This window comes from Neoarius graeffei, chromosome 13 (assembly GCF_027579695.1).
Source record: "Neoarius graeffei isolate fNeoGra1 chromosome 13, fNeoGra1.pri, whole genome shotgun sequence".
NCBI lineage: Eukaryota > Metazoa > Chordata > Actinopteri > Siluriformes > Ariidae > Neoarius > Neoarius graeffei.
Window position 1 is genome coordinate 52,391,221 of NC_083581.1, and position 25,023 is coordinate 52,416,243.

The 25,023-nt window shown below is 41.9% G+C and overlaps 1 protein-coding gene across 12 annotated transcripts in view; it reads right to left on the reverse strand.

The window, feature by feature from the left end:
• The window catches only part of rgs19 (regulator of G protein signaling 19), a 151,840-nt gene that overhangs the window by 21,321 nt on the left and 105,496 nt on the right, over window positions 1–25,023 (reverse strand). For 11 of the 12 annotated variants that reach the window (XM_060938019.1, XM_060938015.1, XM_060938016.1 and 8 more), the window contains one exon: window positions 18,860–22,812. The exons of the other annotated variant lie outside the window; for it this stretch is intronic. In XM_060938019.1, coding sequence (XP_060794002.1) covers window positions 22,624–22,812 — 189 coding nt within the window. In that variant the 3' untranslated portion in view covers window positions 18,860–22,623. Of the gene's footprint in view, window positions 1–18,859; window positions 22,813–25,023 lie in introns of those variants that run through there. 12 annotated transcript variants of the gene reach the window in all.

Here is a 25,023-nt window from a genome sequence, read left to right on the forward strand (position 1 = left end):
TTGCGTTTGCTTACCTCAAAGTGTCCGCAGATCATGTACAGACTTATCCATTATATCCACAGTTTTTTGCCAAGTCTCACACAGGTTTCTTTCAAGTCTACTGTTGGGCCAATAAATCATAAATAAAACAGCTCAGATTTGTTTGTTTAAGACGTTTGCCACTCCACTTTATTCTCATGGGTTCACATACCGCTGCCGTTATTATCCCCTTATCACGAGTTTGTTGGTCTTCCAAAATGGCGCAGGGTCTGTTTACTTCCGGTTTCGGGTGTATAGACCCTTTTCAGTCACGTGACCTTCATAAACGCGACCACCATTTTGGACATGTAGCGGACTTCGGCTCGAATTGGTTTGAATGCGGGGAAGGCGACAAACGGAGAACATACAAGAAAAAAGAGCGAGATGCAGAAAACACCTTCGCTATCCAGCGACGTAGGGCATTTACAGGGCGAGCAGAGGGAGAAATAACAACAGTAACAACACATTAGCAACGCCGTACAGAAATAACGGTTTATGGCACAGACCCTTTCGGTTCTCGCTCATCTAGCTGCTACAATGACTGCTTAGACTGCAACAATAATACCTAACACACATTTAAGTATCCGTCGTAAAGACGTGAAACTCGTCGAGTGACGAGTGTGTTCATTGATAAGCTAACACAATCTAAAAGTAGACATACCATCACACTGCCCTGGCGCTGTGTACAGTTTACCTTCTACGGTTTGTGCACTCACTATTTGCCATTACTTTCTCCAACCGTTGTTACAGATTACAGGGAACGGCCTGGATTTAAGAGACAAATACATGTTCCTCTTGTTTTGAACACTTATTTGTAGGCAGTGCTTAATTTGTAAAGTGGGAGGTCCCGGAGCGCAGAGGATGAGCGGCTCCGGTGCGGAAAAAAAGAGAGGGGGGGAGGGGGGCGCGGCGCTGCGCTTCTGGGCATGTTTTGTAATAACACTGCAAATTAAGTTCATCTGCAGATATTTTGTGGATGTCGTTTCATGAGAGAAATCACCAACAAGACAGATATCAAAATCAGACATTAACACTAAATAAACTTGCATTTTTTTATTTAATTATTTTTGGGTTTTTTTGTTTGTTACATAGTCAAAAGAGGTGTCGGATCACCGGATCCAGTGTAAATAGCTGCCGGAGCCAACGCCCGAGGTTCCGGAGCGCGCTCCGGCTTGCTCCCCCTGTTTGTAGGACACTGCCTCTGATCTGTCCTACAGTCTACCAACAGCAAAGGAACACAACGCTAGCTAATGTCGTTAGCTAATAGCTACTACAGAAGAACAAAGAGGTTACAATGGGTTATTTTAGCCTATTTGGTTACACACTCGCCGCCACAGAATGTTAACAGCAATGTAATGCCTTTTCTGGCTAATTTTATTCGTCTTACCTCCAACAAAGTGGTCACTACACAAGCGCTGGTATGCCGAGGGCTGCCAATCTTTCCTGTTAATGGCCGCTATCCATCTTCTCCGTCGGGATCCGATAAAATGATAAACCTTGCTTTGTTTGTTGATGGTTACTACATCCAGGTGCACAACAATATAGTGGCATGATGGAAGTCTTGCTGAAAGTAAAAACTTTCTTTGCTGCCGTTCCTCAATGCTGGCTGTGGTAAACTACTGGTAGTACATGTCCAAAATGGCGGCCGCGTTTGTCGTGACGTCATGTGAAAAGGGTCCATAGGCCAGATTATTCGTAACCATGGCCCTAACTTTCATTGTTATGCTGATGACGTTCAAATCTACATCACTATCACCCCTTCTATGGAGCACTTGCATGTGACGTCACAGCCGATCCAGATTGTGACAGACGCCATCTTGTAGGTCAAACGCCATATTCCGCCTTCTACTTCTGGTTCTACTTCTGCTTTTACTTCTACCTTTTCTTCTGGAAAACCCTACTATATACAATTCTACTACAACGGCTGCGGCTACAAGCTCTCCCTACCTGTGCACGTTTTTTATGTTTTTTGTGTGTATTTTTGCGTGTTGTTCGTCTGTACCGGACTTCAATATCCACTACAACCGTATGGACTTACTGGACACTGGTTTCCAGCAGAAAATGACGGTTTGTAGCGATTTCCATCGCATGCACAACATTCTGGACAAGAAGAAAAAAAAAAAAAACATTCCGGACGAGACAGTGGGGTCTCCGTGGATTGTTATCGGAAGCAAAGCGAAGGAGGCGGCGTCGGGAGCAGAAGCAAAAGCGAGGCTGCAGGCAGAGCCGGCCTGTTGACTAAGCTCAGAAAACAGCTACTCAAACCTCCACTGCCAAGCCTCTACCTCTCCAATGCCAGATCCATGTAAACAAGACGGACGATTTGGAATTACCTTATTCTATTCTATAATCGGCTGGTCAGTGCTATACTCAATACTTAAGTGACTTACCCATCCAGTGAGGATTATTTTCTTGTTTACAAGATGCCACATCTGAGTCGCTGACAAATCCTGAATTTCTGTAAAGATAACTGTCCAGAGATTTATAAGCACGCAGTGCTTCACCACTGAACAGCGAGGGAAAGTTAATGAGGTAATCATACACGTCCGGGTATTCCGCTGGCAGTTCAAAATCCGGTCGTGAAAACTCCGTCCGGAAAGCCATAAGGGTCACAAATCTGTAGCTCGTTTATTTTAGACATGTATCTAGTTATCTGTTCATTAGAAAAATGAGCCGTGTAGTCCGTTGGTTGAAATTGATCCATTCTGTACACGAGTGCAGCAGTATTCAGCGGTGTTTTTTACCGACAAGATGGCGGCTGTGTACTTTCCGGTCACGTGACTGCAAGATCTCTATAGCCTCTGTTCAGCTGCTAAGGACTTGCATCACTGACCTTAAGCAATGGCTGCATAAGAACTGCCTTAAACTTAATGCTAGCAAAACGGAAGTTCTATTAGTAGGTACCACAAGACAGGTTCTGAACTTCTCTAGTTTCACTATTGATGTTGATGGTGTGTTTATAAGTCCTTCCCAAGTTATAAAAAACCTTGGAGTTCTCTTTGACTCCACCCTTACATTTGAACCCCATTTTAAGCTAATTACTAAGAATGCTTTCTTTCACCTCCGCAATATTGCACGTCTCTGTCCTCTTGGAAACTGATGCCAAAATGTTGGTCAATGCGTTTATTTTTTTCTTGTCTTGACTATTGCAATTCTCTCTTTTATGGTCTCCCTGCCACATTGCTCAATTGCCTGCAGTACATCCAAAACTCAGCAGCTAGAGTCCTCACGCTCACCAAGCGCACTGCTCATGTCACTCCTGTTTTACAGCAACTGCATTGGTTGCCAGTTATTTCTCGGATTAAATACGAAATCTTGCTTTTAACCTATAGAGCTCTTCATGGTTTCGCCCCTTCCTATCTCTGTGAGCTAATTCATTTGTACTGTCCCTTCCGCTCCCTCAGATCTTCTGTCTGTGGACTTCTGACTGTCCCACGTTTTAAACTGGCATCTATGGGTGGCAGATCATTTAGTGTTGCTGCTCCTAAACTTTGGAACTCGTTACCACAATCGCTTCGTGACTGTTCCGCTCTCTCTTCTTTCAAAGCTAACCTGAAAACTTTTCTCTTTACCTCACACTACTCTTCCTAGTGTGGCTTTTTTTTTTTTTTTTGGGGGGGGGGGGTAACTCCTGTGTAAAGCATCCTTGGGTTTGTGAAAGGCACTATATAAATTGAAATTATTATTATTATTATGTTTTGATTTCTTTGTATGTGTGAATTATTTGGGTTGGTACCGACATCTGGTGAAAAATTTCATGTCAGTAACCTCATCAGAAATACATTTACTGAGAAAAATGTTGACGCATTCAATGGAGATCTTGCATGTGACGTCACAGCCGATCCAGATTGTAACAGACGCCATCTTGTCGGTCAAACGCCATATTTCCGCCTTCTACTTCTGGTTCTACTTCTACCTTTTCTTCTGGAAAACCCTACTATATACAATTCTACTACAACGGCTGCGGCTACAAGCTCTCCCTACCTGTGCACGTTTTTTGTTTTTTGTGTGTATTTTTGTGTGTTGTTCGTCTGTACCGGACTTCAATATCCACTACAACCGTATGGACTTACTGGACATTGGTTTCCAGCAGAAAATGACGGTTTGTAGCGATTTCCATCGCATGCACAACATTCCGGACGAGATAGCGAGATCAGCGGGGTCTCCGTGGATTGTTATCGGGTCTGGCAGGCGAAGGAGGCGGCTTCGGGAGCGGAAGCAAAAGCGAGGCTGCAGAGCCGGCCTGTTGACTAAGCTCAGAAAACAGCCACTCAAACCTCCACTGCCAAGCCTCTACCTCTCCAACGCCAGATCCATGGTAAACAAGATGGACGATTTGGAATTACAGCTGGAATTACCTTATTCTATAATCGGCTGGTCAGTGCTATACTACTGATATATCTAGTATCAGTACTAGTAATACTTAAGTGACTTACCCGTCCAATGAGGATTGTTATTTTCTTGTTTACAAGATGCCACTGCTGACAAAACCTGAATTTCTGTAAAGATAACTGTCCAGAGATTTATAAGCACGCAGTGCTTCACCACTGAACAGCGAGGGAAAGTTAATGAGGTAATTATGTGTCTGAGTATTCCACCTCTGGCAGTTCAACATCCACTGACACGGTCGTGAAAACTCCGTCCGGTAAGCCATAAGGGTCACTAATCTGTAGATCGTTTATTTTAGACATATATCTAGTTATCTGTTCATTAGAAAAATGAGCCGTGTAGTCCGTCGGTTGAAATTGATCCATTCTGTACACGAGTGCAGCAGTATTCAGCGGTGTTTTTTACCGACAAGATGGCGGCTGTTAACTTTCCGGTCACGTGACTGCAAGATCTCTATACTTATTTTCCTTGCTCTGTGTGTATGTAAAAAAATATTAATTACACAGGTGAAATGTCCTGTCCATAACCTTTTGACCTGACGATTTGTACGGTGCACACGTAGGCATTTTTCTTCTGATTTTTCTCACCAGCTACGTAAATAACTTGTCTAATTTTGTGTAGCTTCCAGTAATCTAAATGACAGTTCTGCTCTGCAATGGGAGTGGTAAGATGGCGGCCACCTGGCTTCACTCTGATGAGCCTATGAGCTCTCCAGGTTTTAGAGCTCAGTGATTGAACTCCACATAACTTCAGTGTCCAGGAAGCAAATGGTGCCATACGTACGATCCACGCGTCCAGATTTCTATAATGCTGCTCTGTGATTGTCTGTCTATCATTAAACACACTACAAATAAAACTGAACTGAAAAGTAATTAAAAGACCAGCACACACCCCTGAGGTTTCTGAAAGTGATTCCTTGAAAATCTCGTCTGGGTTTGTCCCTGTATTTTCAGTGTTGCCACTAGAGGGTAGTGAGTAGGTCACGTTCTCAAGTTACTGATTGTCTCTCACTTCAGTTATGTAACTAATGAGGCTCCTCAACAGACACACACAAGTTCACACGCAGCAAGTTAAATGAGGGTGTACCCCACCTTTCGCCCGTAGTCAGCTGGGATAGGCTCCAGCTTGCCTGCGACCCTGTAGAAGGATAAAGCGGCTAGAGATAATGAGATGAGATGAGAAAATGGACATCAGCTGTCAATGATTTCTTAGAATAGTCTCAAATCTTGGCAAATCCATCTAGGACCTAAACATCAGTGTTCATTTTGAATGTTTAGATGGACTTGAATTTACTGAACATCCAGTTCTACCTGCATCTGATCTGCAGGACATTTATCTCCATATTGTGAATTTGTTCTCTATTTTTATGCCTATTCCAATAAAACACGTAAAATTTTGTACGTGTTCAGCATTGAATGTCGTCAGATATCATAAATTCCACACCACTGGTTAACCGTTCTATATCGTGTGAAAAGCCACGTTTTTATCCCCCGCTGACCGAAAGATCCAAAGGGGGATTATGTCGTGGTGATGTCAGTCCCAGGTAAGGGTGCTCACCTTCTGAAATCAACTACTCACAATTTTTGGAGGAATTTCACGAAACTTGAAAAGAGGCATTGTTATATGTCGGTAATACGCATATTGTAATTTCATTAAATTCAGTCACATTTTACCAGAGTTACAGCCCTCGATTAACAATTTTATAATTTGACAATTTCATGAGTTTTTTTCTTTCTGAAATCAACTCCTCTCACAATTTGTGGAGGAATTTCTCCAAACATGGTAAAACGCTTTGTTATATGACAGTTATACACGTATTGAAATTTCGTTTAATTTGGGCAGATTTTACCAGAGTTATGCCCTTGATTATTAACAAACTTGTACTTTGGCAATTTCATCAAGGTCTGCTTGCTTTCTGAAATCAACTTCCCCTTATAATTTTTGTAGGAATTTCATGTAATTTGGCAAAAAGTGTTTTTGTTTTTTTTAAATCACCTGCTGGCCAAAAGGCCCGAAGGGAGATTATATCGTGGCGATGTGCATCCATCCGTCCATCCCGGGAAGGGTGCTCACCTTCTGAAATCAACTCCTCTCACAAATTTTTTGAGGAATTTCACAAAACTTGGCAAGATTCTGTTACATGTCGGTAATATGCATATTCCGTTTGATACTTCGTTCAATTCAGTTACATTTTTCCAGAGTTATGGCTTAGTTGCCAGCAGGGGATATTGTGCTCTCAGTGCACTCTTGTATATTTGAGTCATACTAGTAATACAAAAGCCAGGGTTTAGTGCTAATCCAGTATTCTCTTTGATGTGGTGTGTCGAGCATTACATTTACATTTCCAGCATTTGCCCTTATCCAGAGTAACGTACGTTTTATTTCATTTACCCAACTGAGCAGTTGAGGGGTAAAGTAGCCAACAGGAGCAGCTCGGTGGTGCTGGGATTTTGAACTTGCAACCTTCTGATTAATAGGCCAATATCTTAACCACTGAGCTACCACTACCCTGCTCACATGAAGCTAGTGGGATCACTTAGATGCCTCACTACCATCACTTCATGTTAAACTTGATCAGCTGGCTGAACTTTCACAAGGAGCAACTGGCAGGAAGTGTTTGGTTGCTGCCCCAGCTGTAATTCACGCCAGCCAATCTCATCAACTTCCTTAATTACCTCAACCAAGAACCAACTTGTTTAATCCATGTTGTATGAAGTTTTATAACTATAGGTATCATAGGATGTGTTACTATGCATTTTTTAAATCTTGAATTTATGCATTTATTTGTAGGGTTTTTTTTAATTATTAAAAAAAATAATGTATACCACATTCAAATAAAATCTCATCTCATTATCTCTAGCCACTTTATCCTGTTCTACAGGGTCGCAGGCAAGCTGGAGCCTATCCCAGCTGACTATGGGCGAAAGGCGGGGTACACCCTGGACAAGTCGCCAGGTCATCACAGGGCTGACACATAGACACAGACAACCATTCACACTCACATTCACACCTACGGTCAATTTAGAGTCACCAGTTAACCTAACCTGCATGTCTTTGGACTGTGGGGGAAACCGGAGCACCTGGAGGAAACCCATGCGGACACGGGGAGAACATGCAAACTCCGCACAGAAAGGCCCTCGCCGGCCACGGGGCTCGAACCCGGACCTTCTTGCTGTGAGGCAACAGCGCTAACCACTACACCACCGTGCCACCCACATTCAAATAAAATGCACTATATATTCATTCATGTCTTAAGAATGTAATGAAGATGTTTCTCTGAGTTCTGGTGAATCCAGAGTCCATCCCAGGATCACTGGACATAAGGTGAGGATACACCAGCAAGTACACACACACACACACTCATGGCTAGGGTTTATTTTAATCGCCTATCCCAATACCTGTATGATTTTGGGAGGAGCCTGGAGGAAACTCCTCACAGACAGAACCTTGAGCTCGGGCTCAGAACCTTGAGCTCGGGCTCAAACCCTTGAGCTGTGAGGCAGCAGCGTTACAGGCTGTATCCCTGTGCCACCTGGATACTTTTATAATTAGTCTTTTAAATGATTACATCACAAAATAACCACTTTTAGGATTAATGTGACTTCGTCCACTTTTGATCCCCAAAGGACATGGAGGAAGATTTCCTCACCTTGAAATAGGACATGACATTCTTTAAAATACATCAACACAAAGCTGTTGTTGGTTAATACCGTAGCTTGTCTAAACATGCACACCTTATCAGGGAAAAGAGGAAAAAAAGCAAGTTACGCCAACTTCAACTTGGGCTAAAGGTAGTAAGTTCAACAGAATTGTGCTGGAGTTCAGGGTTAGTCATGTCCTGTTTATCACAAATAAAATCTAACACACCCAAATTGTCTGAGTATGTATTAAATAAGATCAGTCTGCATACCACCGATTAAAATTGTGATGTAAAAAAAAGAAACCAAGATTCAATCACATGACCTGTTTTTCCACTTTAATGTGATCTAGCAATCAACAAACTTTAAGTGAAAAACAAATATACTGAGGTCCTGCCCTCTTTCAAGGAAGAAGCTGGTTGCATAAATGTTCACACCCATCCATCCATTATCTATACCGCTTATCCGTCAGGGTCGCAGGGAAGCTAGAATCAATTCCAGGTGACTTCAGGTGAGAAGTGGGGTACACCCTGGGCATTTTGAAGGGGTTGAATCTTATCTTCTGCAGGCCTAACACGGAGGCCAACGACCATTCGTACTCGTATTCACACTTATGGGCAATCTAGAGTTGCCAGTTGTCCAAATCCACATGACTTTAGGCTGCGGCAGGAAACCCACTCAGGCGTGGGCAGAACATGCAAACTCCACACACAGGCCTCAGTCAGCCACAAGGTTCAAACTCAGAACCTGCTTGTTGTGAGGCTGCAGTGTTCACCACTGCAGCACCGCGCCACCCATGTGCACACCACTTAACTAATATTTTGTTAAAGGACATGTTTGTGGGCGGCACGGTGGTGTAGTGGTTAGCACTGTCGCCTTACAGCGAGAAGGTCCAGGTTCGAGCCCCGTGGCCGGCGAGGGCTTTTCTGTGTGGAGTTTGCATGTTCTCCCCGTGTCCGCGTAGGTTTCCTCCGGGTGCTCCGGTTTCCCCCACAGTCCAAAGACATGCAGGTTAGGTTAACTGGTGACTCTAAATTGACCGTAGGTGTGAATGTGAGTGTGAATGGTTGTCTGTGTCTATGTGTCAGCCCTGTGATGACCTGGCGACTTGTCCAGGGTGTACCCCGCCTTTCGCCCGTAGTCAGCTGGGATAGGCTCCAGCTTGCCTGCGACCCTGTAGAACAGGATAAAGCGGCTAGAGATAATGAGATGAGAGACATGTTTGTAATACAGCAATCAGTCTTTTTGGATAAGAGTTCGCAGCTTGGCACATCTTGATTTTAAGCAATTTTATTCCACTCTTCCTTGCAAAAATGCTCCAGAATTGTGAGGGGATAATAATAATAATACATTTTATTTGGCAGCACCTTTCACAGCACTCAAGGACACTTTACAGATAAACAGACAATAAAAAAGAAAACAATGAAATTACAGCAAATATGCAGATTTAAACAGATGAGTTTTGAGTCTTGATTTAAACTGGGATAAAGAAACAATGTTACGGATGTCTGGTGGAAGAGAGTTCCAGAGTTGGGGAGCAGAGCGGCTGAAAGCTCTGCTCCCCATGGTGCTGAGGCGGGCGGATGGCATAGAGAGGTGAAGGGAGGAGGAAGACCAGAGGGAACGAGAGGGGGTGGTAATGCGGAGGAGATCAACGAGATGGGGGGCAAGGTTGTGGATAGCTTTGAATGTATAAAGAAGGATTTTGAATGTGATACGAAATTTGACTGGGAGCCAGTGGAGCTGCTGGAGGACGGGGGTGATGTGGTGAAAGAAGGGGGTTCGGGTGATGATACGGGCTGCAGAGTTTTGGACCAGTTGAAGCTTATGGAGGGATTTGTGGGGGACACCGAAAAGGAGTGAATTACAGCAATCAATACGCGAGGTGACAGGGTGTGAGGAGTGAGAGAGGGGCAGAAACAATTAATGTTGCGTAGATGGAAATATGCAGACCGAGTGATGTTATTGATGTGGGAGTGGAAAGAAAGTGAGCTATCGAGGATGACACCCAGACTCTTAACCTGTGGGGAGGGGGACACTGTGGAGCTGTCTATGGGGAGGGAAAAACTGTCAACTTTGGATAGGGAGGATTTGGTGCCGATAATAAGAAATTCAGCTTTATCACTGTTTAATTTGAGGAAGTTTGCGGTGAACCAGGATTTGATTTCAGAAAGGCAGTGGGTAAGGGAAGAGGGAGGGAGAGTGGAGTTCAGTTTACTGGAAAGATAGAGCTGGGTGTCAGCCGCGAAGCAGTGAAAGTGGATACCATATTTACGGAAAATATTGTCGAGAGGGAGGAGGTATATGATGAAGAGGAGGGGCCCCAGGATGGAGCCCTGAGGCACACCTGAAGTAACGGGGGAGGACTGTGAAGTAAAGGACTTGAGCTGAATGAACTGAGTGCGGCCAGTGAGGTAAGAGTGGAACCAGAGAAGGGGAGTGTGAGTGATGCCAATGGAAGAAAGTCTACTGAGGAGGACAGGGTGAGAAATGATGTCTCCTGTGCACAGCACTCTTCAAATCATTCAACAGTTCTTTGAAAGGATTTAGATCTGAGCTCTGCCTGGGCCATTCCAAAATGCTGATCTCCTGAAGCAAATCCTTTTTTGACTCAGATTTGTACTTTGAGCCATTATCATAGGAGGTGATAAAGAAAAATGTCAGCTGTCTAACAGGGGTCTGTGGGTTTTGTGCCAGAATACGTTGGTATTTGGAGCTAGCCATGATGCCCTCTGATCTTGAATTGAGCCCCAGTCCCAGCTGAAGAGAAGCAGCCCCATAGCATGATGCTGCCAACATCATGGTTCATCGTGGGTAAGGTGTTCTTTGGGTGGTTTTATTTATTTATTTATTTATTTTTGGTCAAACACATCTTTTTAGAATTATGCTCATTAAGTTCTACCCTGGTCTCATCAGACCATAACACGTTTTTGTCCCCTGCTGGCCGAAAGGCCCGAAGGGGGATTATGGCATGGCGATGTCCGTCTGTTCCTCCGTCCCAGGAAAGGGTGCTCACGGTCTAAAATAAACTCTTCTCACAATTTTTGGAGGAATTTCATGAAACTTGGCAGAATTCTTTGCTATATGTCGGTAGTACGCATATTGTTATTTTGTTCAGTTCGGTCGCATTTTACTAGAGTTACAGCCCTTGATTAACAGCCCTGTACTTTCACAATTTCATGAAGGTGTGCTTGCCTTCTGAAATCAACTCCTCTCTCAATTTTTGGACAAATTTCTCGAAGCCTGGCTAAAGGCCTTGTTATATGATGCTAATATGCATATTGCAATTTAATTTTGTTTGTGAAAATTTGACCAGAGTTTTGACCCTTGATTTAAATAACTTGTACTTTGACAGTTTCATGAGGGTGTACGTTCTTCTGAAATCAACTCCTCTCACAATTTGTGGAGGAATTTCACCAAACTTGGTAAAAGGCTTTGTTATATGACAGTTATACGCATATTGAAATTTTGTTTAATTTGGGCAAATTTTATCAGAGTTATGCCCTTGATTATTAACAAACTTGTACTTTGGCAATTTCATCAAGGTCTGCTTGCTTTCTGAAGTCAACTTCCCTCATGATTTTTATCCCCCGCTGGCTGAAAGGCCCGAAGGGGGATTATGTCATGGCGATGTCCGGTCGTCCTGGGAAGGGTACTCACCTTCTGAAATCAACTCCTCTCTCAGGTTTTGGTGGAATTTCACGAAAATTGACAGGATTCTTTGTTATATGTCGGTAATACGCGTATTGCAATTTCGTTCAGTTCAGTCGCATTTTACCAGAGTTATGGCCTAGTTGCGAGCAGGGCATATTGTGCTTTCAGAGCACTGTTCCACATGGTTTGGGGTGATTTGAGTAGGCTTTTGAAGAGACTGTTGTCACATGCATGGAGTGACCAGTACATTCCAGATATTTCTACAGCTCCTTTAATGTTGCTCTTGGCAGATTCCCTGATGAGCTCCTTTCCTTGAGTCTATTTTGGAGGGACGTCCTGTTCTTGGTAATGTCACTGTGGTGCCCCATTTCCTCTACATGTTGATGACCTTCAGTGTTCCATGTTCCATCTGATATTTTAGAAATTCTTTTGTACCCCTCTCTTGTTTGATACCGTTCGACAGTCAGATTGATTATCTGGGGTTAATCAGAATCACTTCATCGATAAGTGTATGATGATTATTTCTGAACACGAGCCCAGTCACATGACCCATTAGCAAAGGGGAAACTCACTTATGCCCTAAGATGGTTGTTTTTTTTTTTCTTTGACTGTGTTTTCCTAAAACATTTCCATTTGGTATTCATTTGAATTTTGTAGGCCGTCATACTAAACGTGGGAAAAAAGATCTGATGTGATTTTTATCTTGGTTTTATTTATTTATATCGCAAAAATCTGCAATTTCAGCAGGGTTTTTTTTTGACGTTTTATATCCACTATATTTGAGTATGAAAGATTAGTACTGTTCCGTCATTCTGAACATGACCGGGCCTGCATGGCCCTTCATATATAAAAGAATGTGGGGTTATGCACTGAGGAACAGGAGAAGCACAGCACTGTTGGCCCTCCTGTTTAGGCTTATAAACCAGAAATCACTGAAACTCAAACTCAAAGATACAATAATACTAATATTCGGAGCAACATATTATTAGCCCCGTTTTAATAGAAGCCCTGAACTGCAAACTGTGAAACTACTGACATGCTATAATCATTAGTTTGAGTTAACTCATTATTTCATCATCATTTTGAAATATCTCATTATTTCAACTTAATATTTAACACCCCACAATCATTTCCACTGTAAATGAGTCACACAGGTTTTTGTAAACGTCACAGCTGAAGAATAACACAAACATCTTTATTATCATCATCATCATCATTATAATCATATCTTCTTTTAAAAAAGAGGGAAAATAAAAAGGTTAAAAAAATGCAACCCATTTCAAAGTCTAGGAATGAATGAGGATAATTTCTTAATGATGTCATTTTCAAAAACTGATGATATGGCCTTGGTGGTGGGGATGTAAAATCGTTTCTGACTGGTGCGAAATGTAAAACAAAGCGTTTTGGTCCATACGCATACTTTTATAAAATGTAATGCTAATGTCAATAAATAATTGTCCATAGGAGTCCATGAGTGTGGAAAATGTGTCTCTGCTGCATGGCACATTGCTGTGGATGGCAGGAGGAAGCAACGAAAATGGGAGTGAGAAAATGAAAGAACGTGTGGCAGAGATTGAGCCACAAGGTCTCAAAACACTCTGAAGGAATAACGCGCACAGCATTCTTACATGACAAAGTAGTACAGACGACTTAAAAAAAAAAAAAAATCGCCGGACATACATTAGTTATGCAGAGGATTATTATAAGAGCATCATAACACAGTTCTTCTGCAGTCCCACATGTTCAGTTTCAGACTGTAAGAAGGCTAGGCTAATTTGGCACCTAGAGAAATGTATGTAAACATAAGAAAGTACGTCTCAAGAGTCCTTCCCTCTTTTCGAACACTAGCTGGGGGGAAAAAATGTCCGTTTGGCCTGTGCTGTGATGTTTCGTCTAGTGTGTGAAGTAGTTACAGAAAGGTTGATATGTCTTTAAACATCTGTGTATAAATCTAGGATAAAAATATTTATGACCAAAGGCCCAACTACTACCTTAACCTCTCTGAACTGTCTTACACAGGTTCACTGAACCTTCCACTCTCAGTATTTCACAAGCGCACGCACACCCACACACACCTCATACGCACACCGACACACACCTCGTACACACCTTAGACTGGTCACATCTTATCGGAAAATATGAACAATACTACATTGCACACACACAAACGCATTTTGTGTGCGTGTGTGTGTGTGTGTGTATATATATATATATATATATATACACACACACAAGGTATATATATTATAAACACAAATGTACATTGTCATGCACAACTGGTATTTCATTTGAGAAAATAAAAAAGGTATCTGTACCATAAATCCTGTTTGGCCAGTAAGCCGATAAATCTAATAATTCTAAATAGAATGTTTCATTCTATTCTTAAACTCTCTTTATGACATTTTCATCATATATAAATCCTTATTTTATATTCTATACTGAATAGATATTTACAGATTTTTTTTTTTTTAAAAGTATAATGTAATAAGTCGAAAAGGTGAGGTGAGGTGAGGTGGCCATGCCCAAATCAACACGGCACTGATGAGGAGATGCCTTTTGCATCATTATAATATGAAATCAAGGCGAGGTCATTTCAGTTTGGCCCCAAAGCACTGCAATGCATTTCCTCAAACTGTTCAGGAGAAAGAATCAGGCCTATGTTTTCGATTATGTCTCTAACACACCCCTAATCCAAACTTCAACAACTCAAAACATCAAAGTACACCTTTAAATAATGTCAACATGGACGATGACTAAGTCAATGCTCTATAGCTCCAATAAATAGGCAAAAATAAATCGTACATAATTAAATATTTCGCCAAATAGTTGACTAGTCGGATTATGTACAGAGTGGGTCAGTGGAATTTATTTTACATCTAAAGGGGCTGCAAAAGTACATGTATATACTGTAGTAGGAGGCGGATTTATCCATCGCAACATACAGCAAGCATGTAGTCGAATCGGTTTCCCTGGTGATTTGTTCATTATTTCTTTTGAGCAGCTTACGAATGAACAAAGCAAACAAAAAAGTGACGTGGGAAGGAAAGTAAATTTCAAAACAAACTGGTTGTTCGATAATGTCGACAATATTTTTTTGGAATGCAGACGTTAAAGGAGAACTGAAGTCATTTTTAAACTTTACTTCTTAACGTGTTATTCAATTACGTTTTCGATTTTAGTAACCTTATATCGTGACTCGTATTGGCAACTAATTGCAATTAAATATTATACTTCTTGGCCTATTCGGTTTTTAGCCATGCTGAATTTAGTTCGTTTGGTCCACGGCAGGCGTCGCTTATCCGCGCGATCTTTGCGAGACTTCAAAACGTGAAGTGTCAGCCAGGTGTCAGTGCCGCCATTTTGTTTTCCAAATGAAATTTTGCACAAAAACGAGTTTAAATGACGATTACTGCCTACTTTTTTCAAACTTTCCTGATTGCTATCAAAACAAACAAAACTTCCGGCTTGATTACATCAGCATTCGAAAGAGGGCGCGCGCATCTTTGGACAACGTTGGCAGATGTTAGTCACTTTGATTTCCGCTGTACGTTTTACTTCCGTCCTATGACGTCTCGCACAGGTCTCAACAAATCTCGTTTACGGCCGTTGCTTTGACATATGGACTGATCTATTCCATAGCATATTTCAAACACTCATAACTTGCTATAGCAGTGACAAAATAGCTGTCAAAAATGCATTCCTATATTTTACAAAATGAGAAATAGAATTTTGATAATAAAAAATTTGCCTTCAGGTCCCCTTTAATATTATGTGCAAGGAGTTGATTAAAATTCTATATTTTAATTAGCGGGACATGGCGGGCGGACAATCCCTCAATGCAGTTACAGTATATGTACATTTCTACATTTTACATGAATTTTGCACCCATTCATGCTAGTGCTATGACTGAGACCAACACGGAGGGAAAAATCATGAGCTTGTTATGATAAAAAGTCATCCCTCAAATCTTAAAAAAAAAACCTTTAAAAAAATCTATAAAAAGTAAGTAACCTAATGTTGTTCGCTCCAACTATTTACCTGTTGTTAGCTATGTTTCGTATGTATCTGGTACTTTACCCTGAGTAAAAAAAAAAAAAGAATCTGTATTTTAACTTTTAAAATACAATTTGCACTTTTACTTGAATAAGGAATTTGTTTACTTGTGCCATCTCTGGTCGTTACATAATTGGTGAGGGAGTAATAGGCTATACAACACCCCAATTTAAGTTATTGAATATTTTATTGCTCCTCTATACATTTATAAATCTGAAAACAAAATTACCTCAGGTTGCGATGTCTTTTAGAAGGCTTTGCTCCTCAGTTACAGACTTAATCGAAACCCGAGCCCTCCCATTGCTTATCCCAAAAACTGCACCTGAGCTAATAAGCTAATTCGGAACTGGAAAGGCCCTTACAACAGCAACAAGGATTCTTAATTGAACACACTGCGGAAAACAATATTGAAACATGACCCGAAACGTCCTCCACATCGGGGATTTCAGGGGAAAGGCATGTTTATCAGTAGAAATGGCTTTACACAAATACAGCGAATGAACAAAAACAGTATTACGATCAGTGCCATAATGAAAGCATTCATAACACTGCCTATTGTATTTGCCCAATTTTCCTCTCACACTCAGGACAAACACATATGCAGACAGAACAGTGGTTGTCTTTCATATTCACATTTTGAAATGTACAGACGCAGAGGGCTTGGGAGGTACACAAGCTCACAGCATCGATTTCAGGTCTTCGACACAACTCCATTCTTAATAGAAATTACAAAATGGAGTTTGTACCGAGTGCCACTCAGGTGCATGAACAAGACTACAGCCGACAGCAAAACGAATCCTAGAAAGCTTGCTGGTTATAAAGTGACATTTTTTGAGTGGTGGTATCATTTCAAATAAAATCCCCTTTTTGTGGGGAAACCTGGAGCTGCTGATGCATATGGTACCATTTCACTAGCATAATTTGAAATGTAATTGACATAATGGAAATTTGTGCTGTGATTGAGCTATTAGAAATACTTGTGTGTGAGTGAGCGAGAGACAGAGAGAGAGAGAGAGAACACGAGAACGGCTAATGAATCCCATATAGACCTGAAAGTTCTCCTAAATTTGATGAAACAGTGCTGTCACACCAGGACTTGCCTAGAATGGAGACAGTTTGGAAAAATGTTCACATTGAACACTGGTACCACTGTTTTATGGTTGGGCGTCCCATCTAGGGTGTGCCCCCAGTGTTCCCAGGACGGGCTCCAGGGCCGCCTTGACCCTGACTAGTAGACAGCGCTTACTGAAAGTGAGCGAGTCTTGTAGCAGGTTTACACTGCAAACTATTTCGCCAGATTGGTTAATTCCTGGGCTTTTGAAGTAGAATAAAAGACACCGAACAGTAACTAAAAATCAACATAATATACAATGATTGATTACTTTTCTACACCTTTACAGTAGTATACGGAAGTTGATTATGTATTTGCTTTATGTGTCTCTGAAGGATTTCAGTCACTGAGTTATCTAGCAGGGGCATGCCAAGGCTACTGGAAGTGTTTTACAGACTCGAAGCCATTTTTAAGAAGGGTTTTGATCATCAACTGAAACTGAAGTTCTTTGAGTAAGTAGAAAAATGTCTTCGTGACATTTTACTTGGTATTCATAGTGCTACATGCCACCTGCATAAGCCCTTCATCGCAACTTACAGCATATAACCCAATATTATATTCATAGATCTTTCCAACAGGCATCAGCTGCCATAAAGACATCTTTTATTAATATGAAGTCAAGCTGACATAACACCTGAGTCAAGTAACAGACTTTTGTTAACATAAGAATGTGTTGGGACACTTTCCAGGCTTACAGTGGTGCTTGAAAGTTTGTGAACCCTTTAGAATTTTCTATATTTCTGCATAAATATGACCTAAAACATCATCAGATTTTCACACAAGTCCTAAAAGTAGATAAAGAGAACCCAGTTAAACAAATGAGACAGAAATATTATACTTGGTCATTTATTTATTGAGGAAAATGATCCAATATTACATATCTGTGAGTGGCAAAAGTATGTGAACCTCTAGGATTAGCAGTTCATTTGAAGGTGAAATTAGAGTCAGGTGATTTCAATCAATGGGATGACAATCAGGTGTGAGTGGGCACCCTGTTTTATTTAAAGAACAGGGATCTATCAAAGTCTGATCTTCACAACACATGTTTGTGGAAGTGTATCATGGCACGAACAAAGGAGATTTCTGAGGACCTCAGAAAAAGCGTTGTTGATGCTCATCAGACTGGGAAAGGTTACAAAACCATCTCTAAAGAGTTTGGACTCCAGCAATCCACAGTCAGACAGATTGTGTACAAATGGAGGAAATTCAAGACCATTGTTACCCTCCCCAGGAGTGGTCGACCAACAAAGCTCACTCCAAGAGCAAGGCGTGTAATAGTCGGCCAAGTCACAAAGGACCCCAGGGTAACTTCTAAGCAACTGAAGGCCTCTCTTACATTGGCTAATGTTCATGAGTCCACCGAACAACAATCATGGTTTGGGCCTGTTTTGCTGCATCTAGGCCAGGACGGCTTGCCATCATTGATGGAACAATGAATTCTGAATTATACCAGCGAATTCTAAAGGAAAATGTCAGGACATCTGTCCATGAACTGAATCTCAAGAGAAGGTGGGTCATGCAGCAAGACAACGACCCTAAGCACACAAGTCGTTCTACCAAAGAATGGTTAAAGAAGAATAAAGTTAATGTTTTGGAATGGCCAAGTCAAAGTCCTGACCTTAATCCAATGGAAATGTTGTGGAAGGACCTGAAGCGAGCAGTTCATGTGAGGAAACCCACCAACATCCCAGAGTTGAAGCTGTTCTGTATGGAGGAATGGGCTAAAATTCCTCCAAGCCGGTGTGCAGGACTGATCAACAGTTACCGGAAACGTTTAGTTGCAGTTATTGCTGCACAAGGGGGTCACACCAGATACTGAAAGCAAAGGTTCACATACTTTTGCCACTCACAGATATGCAATATTGGATCATTTTCCTCAATAAATAAATGACCAAGTATAATATTTTTGTCTTGTTTGTTTAACTGGGTTCTCTTTATCTACTTTTAGGACTTGTGTGAAAATCTGATGATGTTTTAGGTCATATTTATGCAGAAATATAGAAAATTCTAAAGGGTTCACAAACTTTCAAGCACCACTGTACTTACAGTAGAATATCATGATAAATGACACAGCTCAGTGTATATCTGGTGTATCAGTCATATTATGTGTTTACCTGCAAATGCCTTTATGTCAGCTGATGACTGCTGGAATAATGTTTTTTAAATATTTGTCAGCTGTCATGAAGGGAATGAGTAAGTAAGGTGTTTCCAAAAGTCTTACTCCAGTAGCCTTGATGCACTATCAATAGACCAACTGCTCTGGTGTGGGTTTCCCAAAAGCACTGCAGGACAAAGAGCATCGTTAAATGGTAGAGCGAGCAGCACAATGAACACTCTCTCTCCTAGTTAAGATGCTCTTAGCGTTAAGAGGCTTTTGGGAAACCCACCACAGTACATTAAGTGTGTTAATGGGGGAGAAGGTGTAATATGCATCAGCTCGGCTCAACCCATCCATCCAGCATCACATCACCAGAACGAAATATGATTATCGTTTAAATATACAGTACCATCAGTATCAGCACAATACACAATACGGGTTAAAGCTGTTTTTTTTTTTTTTGTCTATAAGGCCCCATCCACAAATATACACATATTTTTGAAAACATGTTTTTTACCCCTTTCGAAAGCAAATCCCATTTACACAGAGAACAATTTTGAAAATCCAATATATGGCCAAAAGTATGTGGACACCTAGTGTTATTGAACATCCCATTCCAGAATCATAGCCATTAATATGAATTGGTCCCTCCTTTGCTGTTATAAACAGCTTCACACTTCTGAGAAGGCTTTCCACTAGATCTTGGCGCATGGCTGTGTGGATTTTTACTTATTCACCCACAAGAAGGCCTGGTGTGAAGTAGGTGTTCCAATTCATCCCAAAGGTGTTCAATAGGGTTGAGGTCAGGGCTCTGTGCAGGCCAACCAAGTCCATCAACATGCTGGCAAACTATGCTTTTATGGACCTTTGTGCACAGGAGCATTGTCATGTTCAATCCGGTTTGGGACTCTTGGTTCCAGTGAAGGGAGGGATAGGTGGCACTGTTGTCTCACAGCAAGAAGGTTCTGGGTTCAAGGCCGACGGGGGCCCTTCTGTGCGGAGTTTGCATGTTTTCCCCTTTGGGTGCTCTGGTTTCCCCCACAGTTTTGGGGAAGTTCAAAAATATGCAGATTAGGTAAAATACCCAGCCACTGGGGTTGTACAAAAAACAGTGCATACTTAGTGCTGTCCCCAAGCACGGATAGATTGGGGAGGGGTGCGTCAGGAAGGGCATCTGCTGTAAAAGATATACCAAATCAAATATGCGGAACAGATCCACTGTGGTGACCCCTAACTGGAGCAGCCGAAAGAAGAAGAAGAATTATTCCAGTGAAGGGATATCTAAATGCTGCAGCATACAAAGACGTTGAAGACAATTATGTGCTTCAAACTTTGTGGAAACAGTTTGGGGAAGACCAATATGTCCAATAATATATGTTATGGTCAGGTGTCCACACACTTTTGGCCATATAGTGTACCACATGAAAATGCAAAAATGATTTGCAAGCATTTACATGAGCAGGCCAACCAACTAGGCAGTGATGGCATTTCATAAACTGTTGTAAACATGTGTACTGAGTGGTAGAGAAGGCAAAATGTGGAGAAACACCAACATGACCATTCATTTTCATTAACTGCATTTTGCTGGCCATGGCTGCAGTTTCCCAAAAGTTCTAAAATGAAAAATGTCAAATTCGTATGTGTAGCCCGATATTGAGGCTGAACTCCTGCTTAAGGTTACGCTTGGGTCCTATTGATAATTTCTGTTCACAGTATAGTTTGTACCGCTAGAGTAGTGGATTCAGGCGCCTCTGCACATGGGTGTAATGAAATTAGAAACAAATATGAAATAAGCACAGCCATTACACGTACAAACCAAAGCGGGCATGTGCAGGTTCACACTGTGAAAAAGACTTTTTCACGTGAACTGTTTTCAAAAATATCCATGGACATGCGGACAGGGCCGAAGTGTGCGTATTTGCTTGCAGGGTTCTGTGACCGTCCTATATGACTAATGTCTCATCCCAGGCCTCTGTGCGCTGAAACCCAGTCCAGACTTTTGGTTGTGAAATGGTCCTAAAATCAGATGAATTCAATACAGCTATTTATGCAGTTTAAACATTTCCTGTAGCACAATGAATGCAAGTCCTGCACAGTACACAAGTCAAGGTCCAGATGCTCAGGTAGAGTTCCATTCATCATGCTAAGTGACTATTCACAAACTCTAGAAATGTCAACAAGGACACACAATGTCATAGATGTGAAGCACCACTTTTCTATAAAATGCTTGGTGTTTTGCCAGAGTTCCTCTCTCCAGCCTGATTTGGGTCTAATAACTGAAGGGAGCTGGGCTTGCTCTGGGTTTATTCGAATGGAAGTGATTGTTATTCGGTCAAACCTTACAAGTTGCCTCCTCTTGTGATAATAAATGAGAATGTGAAGAGGAAGACAGAAAGTGAGGACAATCGCAGTGCAGCTGTTCAATCACACAAAGTACAGTGTCCAGATTAATATTATAAGGTAGTAGCAACACTAACACTGGTTTCGCTTCATATGTGATTAAAAAACACGCACATGAGAGGTTTTTGAGGTGCTTTGCATCTATAAACAATCCTTATAAATTCATCTGAATTAAGGAGTGTATTTGCCAAAATATTACAATACTGAAGAATTACTAAAGAAACCCTGGAATTTATCCAGAAGAGAAACCCAGAAAGCAGCATCTCTGATTTTTCGCAATTTTTGCCAAGGAAAGGGTCATGTGACCCATCAAGCTTTTCATCCTTTAAATAAGGATGTGCCAGGGCGGCTGAGGTTTGCTTACACACGCGCGCACACATACATACACACATACATACACACACACACACACACAGTGCACTATGACGCACTCGTGACCTTGCTCGGTTTGCATCATCCATACTGGATTTAAAATTGACTGTACAAGAACAAAAGTTGACAAAATAGAAAATAAATAACATTAACAATACTAAATTTAAAATGCATTTTGAGTGACCAGTCTAATTAAGACTTAAGCACTTTCTCACCACTCGCTTTTTTCTTTGTATCTACATCTATTTTCCACTTATTGTTGTTTTCAATAGCATTTGTTAAAACTTGTTAACATCCTAAATATTATTTTCTTTTTTTTTTTGCAACTGGGAAACTTTCAGCCCCTCCGGTAACAGACATAACCATCCACCACCACTCAATCCCATGTCTCAGAGAGCTGATCTCAGAGAAGTGAGACAGTGGACAGGTCAAAGGTCATAGATAATAGGCAAACCGGTCGTATGCGGAGCACAGAAAGTCGACTCCAGTGTGTCTTATTGCAGAGGCTCTCTTGTCTTTTGTCAACTTATGACATCAGATAAAAAGATAAAACGAGTTCTAATCTGTGTTCGTACACACACCTATGGAAAAAGGGAACAATGGACAGAGAGACTCGCGTGGATCAGTAGTCGTTTCCGTCGTCACAAGCAGTGGAATGACTATGACTACTTCTTTAACCCTGTGTCTTCCAGTTTCAGTCTGTGCAGGTTCAGAATATTCCAGAGGGATGGCGCGCCCTCCGAGACAACAGACAAGAGGTGAAGTCAAAGTAAAACACGGGGGAAAAAGAGGCATAATCCAACCATGACAAGAAGCCAACACATACTTTCCCCTTTAGTGGTTGTGTGATGGAAGGATGAACGCAGGGAGAGAAGTGGGTAGAGGCGGGTTTAGGACTCGGAGGAGGAGCGTGAGCCCCCCTGCACCAGTGATCTATAGATGGGTGAGTTGAGGAAGCGTGGGTACGAGTCTCTGTGCATGAGCGTGTAGATCTGCAGCTGCGCGTCCTCAAATGTGTGCGGAGTCGGGTCCTGCATCTTCCTGTTGATTACCTCACGCACCCGCGAGTCCAAACTCACCTGCCAGACAGAGACAGAGGAAATAGAAAAAGAGGCAAGCTTTAAACAACTTGTGTTAGAGGTTTTTTTTTTTTTTAAACACAATTTAACATTTTATATCAAGATTTTCTCTGGCTTTTGGTGTTTTGTTTTTTTTTAATTCAAGGTATAATTTTCCCCATTAGAGTGAAGAGAAGTGCTCATCGAATCATATAAGTATCTAGTTAGCTATGGTTGCTTTTTACTGACTTTTATTTTCAGAAGGTTAATAACCAGTTTAGCTCACGCTAATCTCACACTGGGCCTTCTATCCAGGCTTAAGATCAGGACCAAGTCATCTCATCTCATCTCATCTCATCTCATCTCATCTCATCTCATCTCATCTCATCTCATCTCATCTCATCTCATCTCATCTCATCTCATCTCATCTCATCTCATCTCATCATCTCTAGCCGCTTTATCCTGTTCTACAGGGTTGCAGGCAAGCTGGAGCCTATCCCAGCTGACTATGGGCGAAAGGCGGGGTACACCCTGGACAAGTCGCCAGGTCATCACAGGGCTGACACATAGACACAGACAACCATTCACACTCACATTCACACCTACGCTCAATTTAGAGTCGCCAGTTAACCTAACCTGCATGTCTTTGGAGTGTGGGGGAAACCGGAGCACCCGGAGGAAACCCACGCGGACACGGGGAGAACATGCAAACTCCGCACAGAAAGGCCCTCGCCGGCCATGAGGTTCAAACCTGGAACCTTCTTGCTGTGAGGCGACAGTGCTAACCACTACGCTAGAGGTTGTGCTTAAGTTCTGTATGATGCTCCCGAAAATGCTATGATAATTTAACCCGACGGTGGCTCATCCATTCGTAGCGGCAACAATGGTTAATCTTCATAAAGTCCTCATTCATGACTACATACATTTTAATTTCCATAATACTAATTACCGCTTTTGAGTGACCAAATACTGAAAAGAATATTGCTAATTGAAAGATATAAGTCGATGTGCCATTGATTTTATTACCTTTCTAGATTTTGTGCAGGGGCAGCACGGTGGTGTAGTGGTTAGCGCTGTCACCTCACAGCAAGAAGGTCCGGGTTCGAGCCCCGTGGCCGGCGAGGGCCTTTCTGTGCGGAGTTTGCATGTTCTCCCCGTGTCCGCGTGGGTTTCCTCCGGGTGCTCCGGTTTCCCCCACAGTCCAAAGACATGCAGGTTAGGTTAACTGGTGACTCTAAATTGACCGTAGGTGTGAATGTGAGTGTGAATGGTTGTCTGTGTCTATGTGTCAGCCCTGTGATGACCTGGCGACTTGTCCAGGGTGTACCCCGCCTTTCGCCTGTAGTCAGCTGGGATAGGCTCCAGCTTGCCTGCGACCCTGTAGAACAGGATAAAGCGGCTACAGATAATGAGATGAGATTTTGTGCAGTCATATGAGCTTGATGAGTGGACAGTATGGTGCCACTCACTCCCACTGTGCGTTTTTTAAGGCCATTTCTGAGTTAAAAACAGAGTTGCCATATTGCAAAAACTGGAGCCAGAGCGATGCACGGTAGGTAGATACGACCGGGTGGACAGTGGGTCTGCATCTCACCCGCCCACATTAGTGATGGAAACTCAAACGTGAGCATATCACACTATTACCTGATTGCAACTTTAGATGGTGCATCAGCTAAATCTAAGCGTCAAGTACAGTGTCACTAATAAAGTGCTAAATTGTAGTCGCGTATTAAAATATTATATATTGATTTTACTGTTGCCAATGAAAGATTTTAGAGCTTTGAGTCATGACTGACTGAGCTGCCCTTATCCATCATTTTAATCAAAGTAATGTAAGTATAAGTAGCAAATGTAACATAGCAACTAAAAACATACTGACAAACAGCAGTCAATATTTACACGACACGTTTTTTTTTTTTACAGGAACAAGCAAAAAATAAATCGCTGCTCTCCATAATTTTCACTTTGCTCTAACACCTGCAGTAACACTACGTTCACACTGCAGGCTGAAGTGACTCAAATCCGATTTTTTCGCCCATATGTGACCTGTATCCGATCTTTTATTGACAATATGAACGACACAGATCCGATTTTTTCAAATCCGACCCAGGCCGTTTGGATATGTGGTCCTAATTCCGATTCCTATCCGATCTTTTCATATGCGACTTCAGTCTGAACCGCCAGGTCGCATTCATCCGACTTACACGTCATCAACAAGCCACAAACGTCACT